We start from the raw sequence: 13,620 nt of genomic DNA on the forward strand, positions 1-13,620 counted from the left end.
TTATGAAGCAATTTGAATCTCCTGTCATATGTCTTGAGCATCCACTATCCAGATACCATCTTACCTTTTTCTTGATAGTGACCTGCATTTAAAAAAGAGACTCAAACTTTCTTTGGTGCCCATATTTTCTTGGGTCCATTAGTGTTAGTATGATATGCGGTTTTTGCCCATACTTTCTTAATAGGTTTCCAAACCATAGGACATTCTTTTTCAAAATGATTTGCACTATTGCATTTTGAACATCTGAGAGCACATTGCGACCTACTGGTTTTACAAAGATCTTTTAAAATGATTTTTGTAAGCATCTCTTCGGGGGTCTTTGCTTAATTCTTTCATTCACTTTAGGAAAATCAATTAAAGGAATGGTTTCATGTCATTCCCAAACCTGATTTATTGAAATAAGGTCTTTGAACAGAAAGAATTTTCCAGTTTCTCAGATCCTATAGAAAATCTTTTAGAAATATTTGAGATATCATTTTTCGAGAATGCATTTTCTTTTGAAAGATTGCCTTCATTTTCTTTCAAGGTAGAAACATTTTTGTCTAACACTTTGACCTTTCAAAACATTTTCTTGTTGTTTTAGTGCAGAATTTTCCTTTTTTAGTTCGAAAATCCTTTTAAGAGAAGTCTTCAGACTAAAACACAACTCATCAATGTATTTAGAAACTTTAATAGGGATTTTAAAGTTACTCACCTCAAATTCGCTGTCTGAATCTGAATCTGTTTCGGAGTTTGAATCTGAATCCGATTGTGCCATCAAACATATATTGGCATAATCATCATTACTTTCTTCACACTCTGTATCACTCTAGGTTTTTGCTTTAAGAGCCTTTTGATACTTTTCAGCTTTTCCTTTCTTCTTCCTCAGAAGAGGACAGTTGGGTCTGACGTGTCCAATTTTCTTACATTCAAAGCAGACTACATCTTTGTTTGATTCATCATCCTCAACAGACTTTGTCTGTTGCTTATGAAAACTCTGTTTCTTTGGATTGAATCTTCTTCATTTTCTGTTCAGCTTTCTGAATCTTCTTATCATGAGAGCAAGCTCCTCATCATCCATATCGTCTTCAGAGTCTGTAACATCAGAATCATCATTGGATTTTAATGCAATTGATTTCTTACCTTTAGGATCTCCGTCTTCATTGATTCATTCCACTTCATAAGACTGAAGAGTCCCAACCAACTCATCAATAGATAGTAGCATGATTTTTTGTGTCTCTCTTATTGAGGTCTTTATGTGATTCCAATCCTTGGAGAGTTCACGCAGAAGCTTGTTTACCTTCATGGGATCAGAGTTTGGTTGATCTTGATTTTCAAGACCATTCACGATTTTTGTAAAACGACTAAACATGTCAGTTATAGATTCTCCTGATTTCATTTTGAAGGCTTCGTATTGACCGAGGAGAATGTTGATTCTGGTCTCTTTCACTCGATCGGTTCCTTCATAGGTAATGTGTAATCTATCCCAGACTTCTTTCGCTGTAACACAAGAAGATATTCTGTTATATTCAGTAGGTGACAAAGCACGATATAAAGAGTAAATTGCTTTTGCATTAAGAGCTTGTCTCTTGATTATCTCTTTTTGAGTCATGTCACTAGATTCAACAGCTTCTTTTCCTCTCTCTGAGACAGATGCAGTTTTAGGAATGATTCCTTTTTCTACAACGTCCCATTCTAGAGGATCCTTCAATCTTAGGAACGCCTTCATCTTGTTTTTCCATATGTTGTACTCCTTTCCATCAAAGTAAGGCGGTTTGGTATTGCTTTGCCTCGGAGCTAACATACTAGCCATTGATCTTTAACTCAAGTAAAACACTTCAAACAAAGTGAGTACAGGCTCGATACCAATTGAGATAGCTAGTATAAGCACCTAGAGGGGGGTGAATAGGTGTAAAAATAATTTCTCGAGATAAGAGAGCAATACTAAGCAGACAATAGAAAATAAGTTATCATTTGGTTAACAAAATGAATTATGATCAAAGTAAAGTAAAGAGTAGGGAAAGAAAATTGAACACAAGGTTTATAGTGGTTCTGCTTATTCCAAGCCTACGTCCACTCTTCCGCACTGACAGCCCACCGGCTGGATTTCACTATGAACAAAAGAGTTATTATAGCAAGTCTCTCCCTTGATTCCACAGTATAGAAACTCTATCACACTTCCTCAAGGTTTCTCAGAATATAAACTCTCTTTTGCGTACACGATTTCGTTCAGTAAATGAATTGACTAAGAACAAAGAGTTTCAGACTTTGGAATTCTTCTATCGCGTACACACTCGAATAACTGGAACGTCTTCCTTTTATACTCCTTTATGCCATTATACCCGTTGGCACTTACCAAAGGAATTCCTCCAATCTACTAGTTGGACGGAATCAATTAAGAAGATCATTCGAGCTATTAAAGGAACATGTCGATAGCCCATCAATCCTGCTCGCCCATACAATCAGGATCTCGGTTTCCATAAGTAGAACCTTCCAAGTATATTTCGCCAATCATCGGATCCTTAATCTCTGAATCAATCATGATCAATTAAAGGATTTCGTTATGTCATATCCAGCCAAGAGATCTTCTCCAGTCGATAAGGTCAAATCCTTAATGAAACACCCAATTCTAGATAACTCTTCTTCGACGGTCTAGAAACTGTCAATGAGAATAAACTTTGAGTCTTGAGTCTGGCAGTCCGGAGGTCTTTAGACTTTGAATAGTAGAGTCTGCAAATCTTCAGACTAGACTGATGGAAACGTCTTGTCAGCTTCAAAATACTCCAGGAAGATTTCTCCAACACTGTTGAACTTAGTTTGAGCATACTCTAGAACAAGATGTCCATACTAAGAAAACTCTAGAAAAAGACGGAGCTTTAACTCTCGATGTGACTAATGCTTAGACACACATAAGTCGGTCTCTAGTGGATATAGAAGAAATCTTTGTAGGACATTTTTTTTTTTGTCGAAAAAGATAATATATTGATATTGTGCTTCACGTAGGAAAATAGGAACAACCCTTAACTAGGGCTTCATTACAAAGCATGTTCATCATGACTTAAGGAGGAGAGATGATCCAAGTAGGCGAAATAGACCCTCTTCCATGGGCCTTGGCGGCCCAGTCGGCTAGGACATTTGCTTCCCGACGGCAGTGCTTCATGTTGAGGTTGCGGAAGCTTTGTAGGACATCTGCGCTTTAGGCAAAGAGGGCTCGGCACTCCCACGGCGGCAGATGGCACCGATTAAGGGATTCCACCAGAATGATGCTGTCGGACTCCGACACTAGGTGAGATTCTATTAGATGTTACTATAACAGATCCTTTAGAGTGTATAATAAAGCTTGGATCTCTGTCTCGAGAACAGAGGATGTTGAGATAGTGCGGGTGAAGCCTCCGATCAAGCTGCCTGAGTGATCGTGAGCAATGCTTGCTATGGCGCCCATTTGATTTCGCTGTGGGGAAAGCTCCGTCCATATTAATCTTCACCGTGCCCTGCTGCGGTGGAAGCCATGTCCGATTAGGGTTCAGCCAAGCGGATCGATTTGTCGATTCCTGCTGTTGAGTACTAATCTGGAGGTTAGCTAGGGCAAAAGCTGTTTCAACGATTTGGTTCAGGGATATGCATTGGCAGTGAAACACGAAGTGGTTTTGAGCCTTCCAAATTTCCTATAGGAGGCCTGTGATATACTCGAAATCTGGTAAGTCCCTTTTTTGATTTAGTAAGTTAGCTATCCATGAGTCCATCCGGTTGGAGTTGTAAGCGAAAATGTTAATATGTACTTGGGAATGATTCCATATACCTTGTGTCCATGGGCAATGCAAAAATAAGTGTTCTATAGTTTCCGGGAGGTAGAGGAACAGAGTATAGATATTGGGTCGGCAATTATCCGTTGTCGGAAGAGATTGTCCTTTGTTGGTAACGCATTTAGGGAGATCTAGAAGGACTTCCTCAAATTTAGGGAGAGTCAAAAGATATCGAGGATCCTCTTTCTACATCTTTTGTCAATGTCAGTGTTCAAACATAATTTACAGTTGACCCAAAATTGGGACAAATCTTTTTTTTGCTCATGGATATCAAAGTCAAACACGATGCCATGAAAATCGACATCTAGAAACTCCAATCCTCTCTTAATGACAATCTTTAGAATGTCCATTCAAGTAGAACATAACATGACAAGGATCGATATAGCTTTTGGCTAGTGTATGTCTAAATTATAAGAGGCTGTGCAGAGTTTGGAGCAATTTCAACTTGTTTGATCCCCGTGCAAGCCATAATCACAACTTTCCTTCTATTTCAAAAATTCTCAATCTATTGCTTTTGAACTTTTAGTCTTTTTGGTTTGATTTGATTACTTTAGAACTAATACATGTTTCGAACTTAAGTTTGTTGGATGTTTATGCATGTCTAGAACTTATCTTTGTCCGGAACTAAGTTTGTTGAATCATTATGCTATTCCCTTTTATAACGCTGACAAAAAGGGGGAGAAAAATACATGGAGAAATATTATTGTTTTTGCAAGAACACTTAGTAAAATTGTTTGTAGGAGAAGTTCAAAATATAGATTTTTTTTAATCTTACTTTCTACATTATGTTTTGTATATCTACATGAAAGTTTTGTTACCATAAAAAGGGAGAGATTATTAGAAAAAACTCCCAACAAATTTTAAAGTTGACAAAACTTTCTACTGAACTTTATTTGCCTTGAAGAATCTATAATTCAAGTATATGGTTGATGAGCTCGTTGCAGCATCCAAATCAAATTTAGTTAGACACATTCTCATTTTACCAATGCATTCTCAGTTAGAGAAGGAGAAAACTTTCCATTTCCATCCGAACAACCTTGGAATGTAAATATTCAAATGGTATAAATTGTAATTTGTGCACTCATCCAAAAGAAAATAGATCCAGAATGAGATTACCTTAGATTCTACAATGGCTAGCAATATGATTAGATTTCACATTTTGTGGAAGATTGACTAAATCAAGTTGATTGGGAAACCAATCTTGAAGACAAGTTCTTTTAAAATCGGAGGAGTTTTATGGAAACCAAGATTTTGATTGCATGGGTGATCAGAATCAAGTGAAGATTCTATGTCACGCGTTGATTCTCCGAGCGCGTGCCCATCCCTATGCGGTCGATTAAACAACGACGTCCTAGGATGTATCATCGACCAATTCATTTTAAATGCACATGCGGAAGCAAATAAATAATTTCCCCAGACAACAACAAGATATGATAGAAAAGCAAGGCCATAAATTTTCAAAAGCAAACCACACCTTTATACATACATATAACATGTCTCATACAGTACCAGTCTATAAATATGTATAGGGCCTGCAAAAAAGGGGTGAGGGGTTTCATAAAACGACAGGTCCTCATCCTCCTCCTCCTCATTGAAACCTTTAGCTGAATACATCGGGGTCCCTGGATCTGAAAGATTCGGGTCTACTACCGAACCACCGGGAGGATTTGCTGCGCCTTTCCCAAAAGCAACCTCTAGCACATATGGATGTATCTCAGATTTTGGTATGGGGCCTTCTCTTTGTCTATTCTGATCCTAGCGGTACCATGACCTGTATCGATGGGGTACCTTGTGGGGTAGACCTGCATTGGCCCAAACCACGATCTTCACCAGTTCATAATCCCATCCCCTAGGGTGCCCATGAAGTGGAATATAACACCTCTGCTTTATGACTTTCTTCGGTTGACCAGAATGCTCGGGATGAGCTGCCATTTAAGGACTTGAAAATGTTATCCCACAATGAGGTGAGACGATATCTCAGCAAGTTCAACCCGCTAAGCCCCGACTAGGAAGAAAATACGCCCCACGGGCTGCTTAAGCACAAGCATAGGTCAACGGTCTTACATTTGCCTCAGTTCCTTCCTGCAAGTCAGTACACATATCAACCATTTTAATTCAAATCAACATCGATCAATCGACTCAGTCGATTCCATGTCATTACGATCATCTCTCAATCAATCTATTTATTACTATCTATAAAGTTCGATTATATCAGGACTGCTTACTCTAAGCTGAAAATAGATAGTATAGCTCACTTTAAATTAATAAAGTATATTGCTTGCGCTAAGCTGACGTATCAGAGCCTTTCGGCTGATACAATATACTAATAATGCTCACTTTAAGCTGATAAGATATATTGCTCGCACTAAACTGATATATCATGGCCCTCAGGCTGATATAGTATACTGGTATACTGCTCGCTCTAAGCTAACATATTAGAGTCCGTAGGTTGATATAGTATACCATCTTGACCATCTAACATTTTCACCATTTTTATCATTATTCGATAAAAATAATCGTGTGTGGGTACACGATCGACTTTAGTCAAAATACAATATTTTCCCTTTTAAATATCCAATTAATTTCAACAGCCCATAAACATATTTTTGGCACTATAAATTGACGCCCGGTAATTTCTATTTAATTACCAAAAATATTAAATTTTGGGACAAATTCCCAAAATCACAATTCACACTCAATTTGCACAATCTAGCACTCAATTAATTAAACAAATCACACCACTGCGATCAGTATAAAATTCCGGTCACCAGTTATCCCTGTATAATTTTTGGAAAATAATAATTAATTAAATAATTACAAAAATTAATTAATAAATACTAATAAATAGCAAAAATGCACACTTAGGCTGAAGCCCAATTAAAAGCCAAGATGAGCCCGAAAAATTTCCGAACCTGTCTAAATAAATACTACGACCTATTTACTTGCTAATTGCACAAATCTAATCACCTAACATGCATCAAGGATTAACTAAATCACTAAGTGATTCTAACTAACCACCTAATCCTAGCTTACCCTAAATTAATCAACTTTAAGCATCATTAGCTTACTAAGTAGAGATTCGTGTGTTAAACTCACTTGATTCACGATCTCTTCGGACCACAACGACGGGGACGAGGAGAGGATCAATAAACTTCGAAGCGGGTGCGCCTTTCGAGGTCCGGAAAGTCACCAAAATGGGCAAAATAGTATTGGAAATACCCATGGCTCCAGTTTTGTTCAATGGTTGAAAGAGCTACTCCGGTGGTTGGTTGAGCTGGAAACGGCGAGCAAGGACTAGCGGTGGCTGCGGCAAGCTTGGCGGAGCTCGACGGGTGACTAGGCGACTCCGGCGATGTTGAGGAAGGTTCGAACGGCTCGAGGGATGGCTTGGGCACACGGCTGAGGGGAACAACGGCTAGGAAAGTGTGGGATGATCGCACGATTGGCGAGGCGTGCGACGGGCGAGTGACAACAAACGGTGGCGTGCGACGGCTCAGACGGCTGCTCGACGAGCAAGAGGGGTTGCTGGCTTTATTCTTTGCAATTTTGGAGTCTTCAAGCTGCTGGAATGGAGAGGGCTTGCCTGCAGCAAGGAGGAAGGAGACAGCAATTGTGGAGGGGGCCACTTTGGCCTCAAACTTATCTCTTGGTCCCCTTGGAGTGGTCCCACCATGCAGCTGGCTTGCTCAACCAATTTTCCAAATCAAAAACTTCTTCTAGAAGCCTTGGAGTGGTCTAAAAGTCATGGACCAAGGGGGGCTACGAATTTTGTACACATTTGGCTCAATTTGGATTCAATTCCTTCTTGAATCGGTGCAATTCGGCCCTCACAAATTCCACCAATGTACTCATGATCAAATTGACATTTTTCCTCACCAATAGAACCCACTTGCATCCTAATTTCACGATAAAAAACGATTCCCTAAATTTTCCAGTTGAAAATGGTCATATATTGACTTTTTCCACCAAAACCTCAGTTTGCAGAAAAATTTTCGGAGACTGAGTCGACGTTCCTAAAATGAATTATGACATGAAAGAACTTTCAAATTCTAAAATTGGATTCAAATTCGTGGTTTGGTTAATTTCAATCTGGTGTGATTTTAACGTGACCTAGGCTACCATGTAGCTTTCAAAAATTTTTAGTGCAAATGACCTATGGTCGATTTTCTTTGAGCCACAATAAACCTCTTCGACTCATTGGTGACTCTCGATGGTTGTGAAAATCTCGAGATTTCAAATACGGACACAGGGTACCAAAATGACAAAAAATCAGTCTAGTGCCAATCGATGAGAATTTTGCAATTTGGTGAAATCACCCACGTTTAGCTGCATATCTTAGTCGAACCAACCTATCTCTGATTTCTAATTGATCTTACTATGTCATAATAATCTCTGCAGATGAGTACGGTTGAGTAGTCGATTCCTGGTCGAATTCCCAAGTATATTGTATTAAAATCCCTTAGTGATTTTCCTAGATAGTCTAGTTATCGTAGGAGTGATCAGCTCTGAGAACATCACTATAGGCACGTCCATGAAAGGCCTAATTTATTAAATTGAAAACAAGATTGAAAAAATCAGGATGTCACATTCTATCCTTATCATTTAACGGCCACTATATTTTCTCAATACAATTCTATCCATCGACCAAAAATGGAAGACAATCCTTTAGAAGCTATCCAATAACTAGTTTGGAAGTGGAGGAGTAAATAAGAAGATTAAGGGACAAAGGAGCAAGCAAAAGAAAATGCCTAGAATTTATAATTTCAAAGTTTGAGTGAACTTGATCATACACTTTTCTTTAGTGTGCTTAAGCAATTGTGATCATGAGCGAAATACCGAAAAAGTGTTTGCACTCAAAGTTGTAATATCTTGTTGATCATATAGTGGAATTCAACTAGTAAGCTGTAAGCATGGGAGAGTGGACGTAGGTTTGATATTAGCTGAACCACTATAATACTTTGTGTGCAATTTCTTTGATTCCTACTCTCTTATTGTTTTTGTTAAAGTTTATTGCACACTCGCAGATTGGCCTTAAAGTTCATTCTACTGCGTAACAGATTCTGAACTTTGTTCAAGAATTTGGACCTTGTGCAAACATTGATATTGATTTATTCTATTTCACTTTAATTTGTCAACATTTTATTTTATCACCTATTCACCCCCTCTAGATGATCTGAGTTAGCAACATCAAAGACAACTTTAGATAATCTTTGGTAGTTTTATGACATTAATCACATTACAAAGGAGTATGCGTTCTTTCTTTCCCCATAAGTAGTAGACCAGCCACATGCTATAGTCATTACTAGCTTCTTAATACAAGAAATGTGAAATCTATCTTGGAATATTGCAAAATTGAAATTGAACCCTATCCATTCAGCAGTTTGTAAGATATCAATAAAATTAGAGTATATAGCGAGTCACAAGTTTTTTTTTGTTGTTGTTTTTTTTTTTTTTTTTTTTTTTTTGTAAACAATGAAATAATGATCAACTATGCATGACTATAGAGCAAATCCATGCGAAAGTACGCCAAAATGCCGAACATCAAACTTACAAAGTCTTATGCCACTATTTATATTAGTCCGACTCCTCTCATGACTCATGTGAACATTCTCAATGTGGGGACTTGATTTCCTTATCTCCACATATTCGGATAGAAGAAATTAGACTTGATCATAAGGGTGGCGGCTGTTGCTTGCATTTGCTTGCTCGGCCCCCATGTACTATAAAAGCCAACTAAATACACCACTTTTGGCCCCCCAATGGCTCTATCTCTTTCTCTGCAAAGAGTCTCTCTCTCATTGCCTATGATAGAATAGCGATTCTCACATGGCGCTCTTGTTCCTCTCTCACGTTCCAATTCAGGGAAACTTCTCTAAATCTCCCAACAATTTCAGCTGTGTTCATCGTCGTGTGAAATTTCAAGCTCATACTCTGGAATTCTCCATTATTGCTCCCTCTTTTGCTGTCAATTTGAATCTGATGGAATCGTTATTTGTTTTGCACAATAAAAGACACCCCCACCCGCTTTTTTAATAGTTGCAATCTCTGTCCTGTTGTTTCATTGGATATCTTGAATTTGTTGGATTGGTTCTGATCATAAGTTGATGCACGAAAAATCCAGCTTGAACAGGCCAAAATGCTTTTCGTCTCTGTATTTTGCCTTTACGACTCATTCCACAATTATATATGCATCATGCAAGATTCCATCACAATCTATCACTGATAATCCTAGGTTATTATTACATTAGGGAGACAAAAAGGCAATGCATAATCTTGGAAAATGGTGTAGTGTGACATTATTTCAATGCACGTTTTTGTCAACACTACATGTCATCCTGATCTGTAACTTTTTCAGTTTGCTTTGTGCAAGATGACCTGAACGCCATACTGTGGCTGGAGGGTGAAAATAGTGAGGGGGGCATGCGCATAAGATGGAGAGAGCTCGAATGTGAATTGTTGAAGTATCATGGCGAGCGCCATCTTCGCCTCTATCATTGCAAAGTTCTGGCCTACGCATGTACGAGGGCCCCATCCAAATGGGAAAAAGCAGACTTGGTTCTTGGTGGCATTGGACACTCCCTCGGCGAACCTCTCTGGCTTAAACTCCTCGGCATCCTCGCCCCACAATTCTTTATCATGGTGGATGAGCAGAGTCGACATTGAGAGCTGGACTCCCGCGGGTAAGGTCAGCTTCCCCAGTTTTGTTTCCTTGGGAACCTTCCGTGCCATAACGATTGCCGGTGGGTAGAGCCTTAGCACCTCATTCAAAATCATCGTGACCTGATCATGAAAAATTCGTAAAAGTTGTCATATGGTACGAAAGTGTAGTCAGGAACATCTACGTGATTATGATGCCCGAGAGAGATTACAACAATGAAATCAAGGAAAGGTCCTCTGCATCTAACATCAATTTTCACGAAGAGAATGGATAATATTGTAATTTACATACAAAGGTTATAGGCTCTTGTTAAACTTACAATCTTGAGGTGGCTCAATCCGTCAAAGTCAGGTTTTCTGCTTCCAAAGGTTTTGAGGACCTCCTCCCTAGCTCGGGCTTGCCAATCTGGGTGCACGCTTAACAAGACCATGGTCCATACTAGCAAAACCGAAGTGGTCTCTTGTCCGGCGAAGTAGAAAAGCTTGCACTCCTCAATCACATCGTGAAGGCTCATGCCGACATTCTCCTTCATGTTTGACTCCAGCAACAGCCCCAGCAGATCATCGCCAGCAGCGTCACCTGCCCTTATTGCTTTCACTCTTCTGCGGATGATGTCCATGAGCACAGCCTGCACTTCCTTATTTATGTTCTTCATCCTTCTGTTCATCTTAGTGGGCACAAACCTGAGAAATATTGAATAGTTGGATTTTTTTGTAATGTCATGATCTTAAGCCAGAAGCTCATTTAGATTCAACTATCTCATGGATGATGAGAGATTTACCTCCAGCCGGGAATGTAGACCGATTGAAGGGCTTTAATAGCGAGCAAGGCTTGTTCCTCCTGAAGTTCAAAGATCCTTTTGCCTTCTTCAAAGCTACTGCCAAATGCTGTCCGAGAGATCACGTCACGGGTCAAATTTTGAAGGTCGATCCATGCGTCAACCTCACACGATCTCTCCTCTAATACTGATTTCTCCCATCTGTCGACCATTTCAGTGCAACTCAAGTAAAAAGCGGGCAACATAAGCTGCAAGAACAGCCGACCAATGCAAACAAGGAGTTAAAAGAAAATTCCTGAGGCATCAATGTGTGGGGTTCAATTTATATGAGCACAGTACAGTTTTAGGTACCTTCAACTTCTCCATGTGGAATGCTGGATTGATAATCTTCCGGTGCCGAGCCCATTTCTCGCCCTCATGGTTCGCGAGTCCATCAGCGAGCAACTTCACCAGGGGATTGGAGGCTGGCTTGGGATAGTCATATATCTTAGAGAATACCTCCTTTATTTGTTCCGGGTTCGTAATGTTCACTCTTGGTGTTGGGCCCATCCATGTGAACGAGTCTTTGCCTACAATGCATCCAGCAAAATAGGCGGCACATTGCCAAAAGAACCATTCAAATTACAATTTCAGCTACTCTCTAGGAATGCATGCTCTCGGGTGATTTAATGAATGTCGACAAAATCTTATTAATCTCATTAACAAATAGCCTCATTTGTCAAAATAGAGCATTCTACATTTGCCAGTCGTCTGGACTCCAGACATTAGGCCTTTTTAACTCACGTTTTGAAAAAGAAAAACTCACTTAACCGGCACTTGCATTTGACTTGGAAAAATCAAAAAATAGATTTTTACACAAACATAACTTCACTAATAATCGTTGCTTTTTTGAGGGCAGTGACCACTACCATTCCAATCATTGGGCACGCGTTACAGTGATTGATGGATTCATGCCCGTGTCATTGAATTGCCATGGGGTGCAAAAGGGACAGAGACCAGAGGCTTTGAGGCAAGGAGCACAAGCCATGATTAGTGGGACATCAGAAACTCAAGCCACGAAGGCGAGAGCGGGTGGCAGAAATCCATCCAGGACTCGTTACTCATTATCATCCACATGATTTTGGTCCCACTGAATTGTGAATAGCTTGGCATCTTGTGCTTCTGGTTCGAATAGGGACTTGTCTCTGCCCTATGACAGTGACTTTTGACTCCCCCAAAACAGGTTACTTATCTTGATTGACATCCATGAATCCTTCAATCAGAATGACTCTGATATTTAGGGTGATCGGCCAACGTGGGCTTAAGTCACGTCAGTCATAGCAGAACGTCTCTACATATCAATCATCCATCGGTGTACACTAAATATCTTTTCAAATGACCGAGGAAATCATGGTCATAAATGACTTTTATTTAATGTATGCTCTTGGATTATATGGTCTCTGAATTGTGTGCATGTCAAAATAAACAAGAATTTTAAAGACTTTGAGAATATTACCATCTTTGGTAGCCAAAATTCAAAACGGGAAGCATGAATGGCCAATTAAAAGGGCAGTAGATCCAAATGTTTGGAAAACTCATCAAAGACGGCATCGACCAAAGGAAGAAAATAAGTGAGCTTTAACGAATTAGAAGAAAAGAGTGCCACGCACAGAGATAGTATGAAGATGTGCATACCATAGGTTTGGAAGGATTGATGCAAGAAAGGCAAGAGACGAGGCTTGATGTCATCGGAGACGGCGATGGGCTTGGACTTGGCTTCCTTGAGCATCCGCAAGTTCTCCTTGAGGTCGCCGACCAGGAAGGTGTAGGACTTGCCGGAGAGACCTTGCTGTCTCAGAAGCCTCTCGAGCCTCTTCGGCCTCAGCCACACCCAGTTCACCGCCCTCCACGCCCATGTCGTTAGGACGGCCAGAACCGTCGCTAGTGCGATTGACTGCATTGAAACCCCCATCTTTTCTTCTTCTGTGTGCGCGTATCTACTTGTCTGTATGTGGGTGGGGTTGGGAAGGGGGGTGGGGGGAGAGAGAGAGAGAGAGAGAGAGAGAGAGAGTTCAATGTGTTGATGGCATGATATTGTTGGGAAAGGTGTCGTGTTTATAGAGCCATAGCCCATTATATACGTGGGTGTTGGCCGAGAAGCTTCTTGACCTTGACCCAAGATGGATAAAAAATGAAAGGAAAAGAGAAGGATTACCCAAAATAACGAGCAATGAAAAAATATTTGCAGACTTAAAACGGAAGGATGAGCGTGGCATATGTATTAAATGAAATATAAATGATCGAAAATGGTATTTCTCATTTAAATAACATCATATATATTATTTTGGTAAGGAAATAACATCATATTTTGCAGTTCATAAAAACGATCAAATCTCTTTTTTGCTCGTAGGACGTGTTTTGGA

General features: G+C 39.7%; 1 protein-coding gene across 1 annotated transcript; it reads right to left on the reverse strand.

Moving 5' to 3' along the window:
- Positions 1 to 9,904: 9,904 nt before the first annotated feature.
- LOC104448621 (cytochrome P450 72A15) lies at positions 9,905 to 13,295 on the reverse strand. Its single transcript, XM_010062473.3, has 5 exons — positions 12,893 to 13,295; positions 11,570 to 11,787; positions 11,222 to 11,466; positions 10,760 to 11,123; positions 9,905 to 10,562 (listed from the first exon to the last, which is right to left on the reverse strand). The coding sequence occupies exons 1-5, from the start codon at positions 13,167 to 13,169 to the stop codon at positions 10,134 to 10,136; spliced, it is 1,533 nt and encodes a 510-aa protein (XP_010060775.2). The 5' UTR covers positions 13,170 to 13,295; the 3' UTR covers positions 9,905 to 10,133.
- Between the last annotated feature and the right edge of the window lie 325 nt (positions 13,296 to 13,620).

Source organism: Eucalyptus grandis, chromosome 6 (assembly GCF_016545825.1).
Source record: "Eucalyptus grandis isolate ANBG69807.140 chromosome 6, ASM1654582v1, whole genome shotgun sequence".
Lineage (NCBI taxonomy): Eukaryota > Viridiplantae > Streptophyta > Magnoliopsida > Myrtales > Myrtaceae > Eucalyptus > Eucalyptus grandis.

Bases quoted from the DNA above. Each gene is read 5' to 3' on its own strand.
- LOC104448621 (XM_010062473.3), bottom strand. From the start codon at position 13,169: ATGGGGGTTTCAATGCAGTCAATCGCACTAGCGACGGTTCTGGCCGTC. The intron at 11,788-12,892 runs GTATGCACATCT...GATGCATTGTAG, and splicing joins TCAATCCTTCCAAACCTATG to GCAAAGACTCGTTCACATGG. The intron at 11,124-11,221 runs GTAAATCTCTCA...AATATTTCTCAG, and splicing joins GTCTACATTCCCGGCTGGAG to GTTTGTGCCCACTAAGATGA.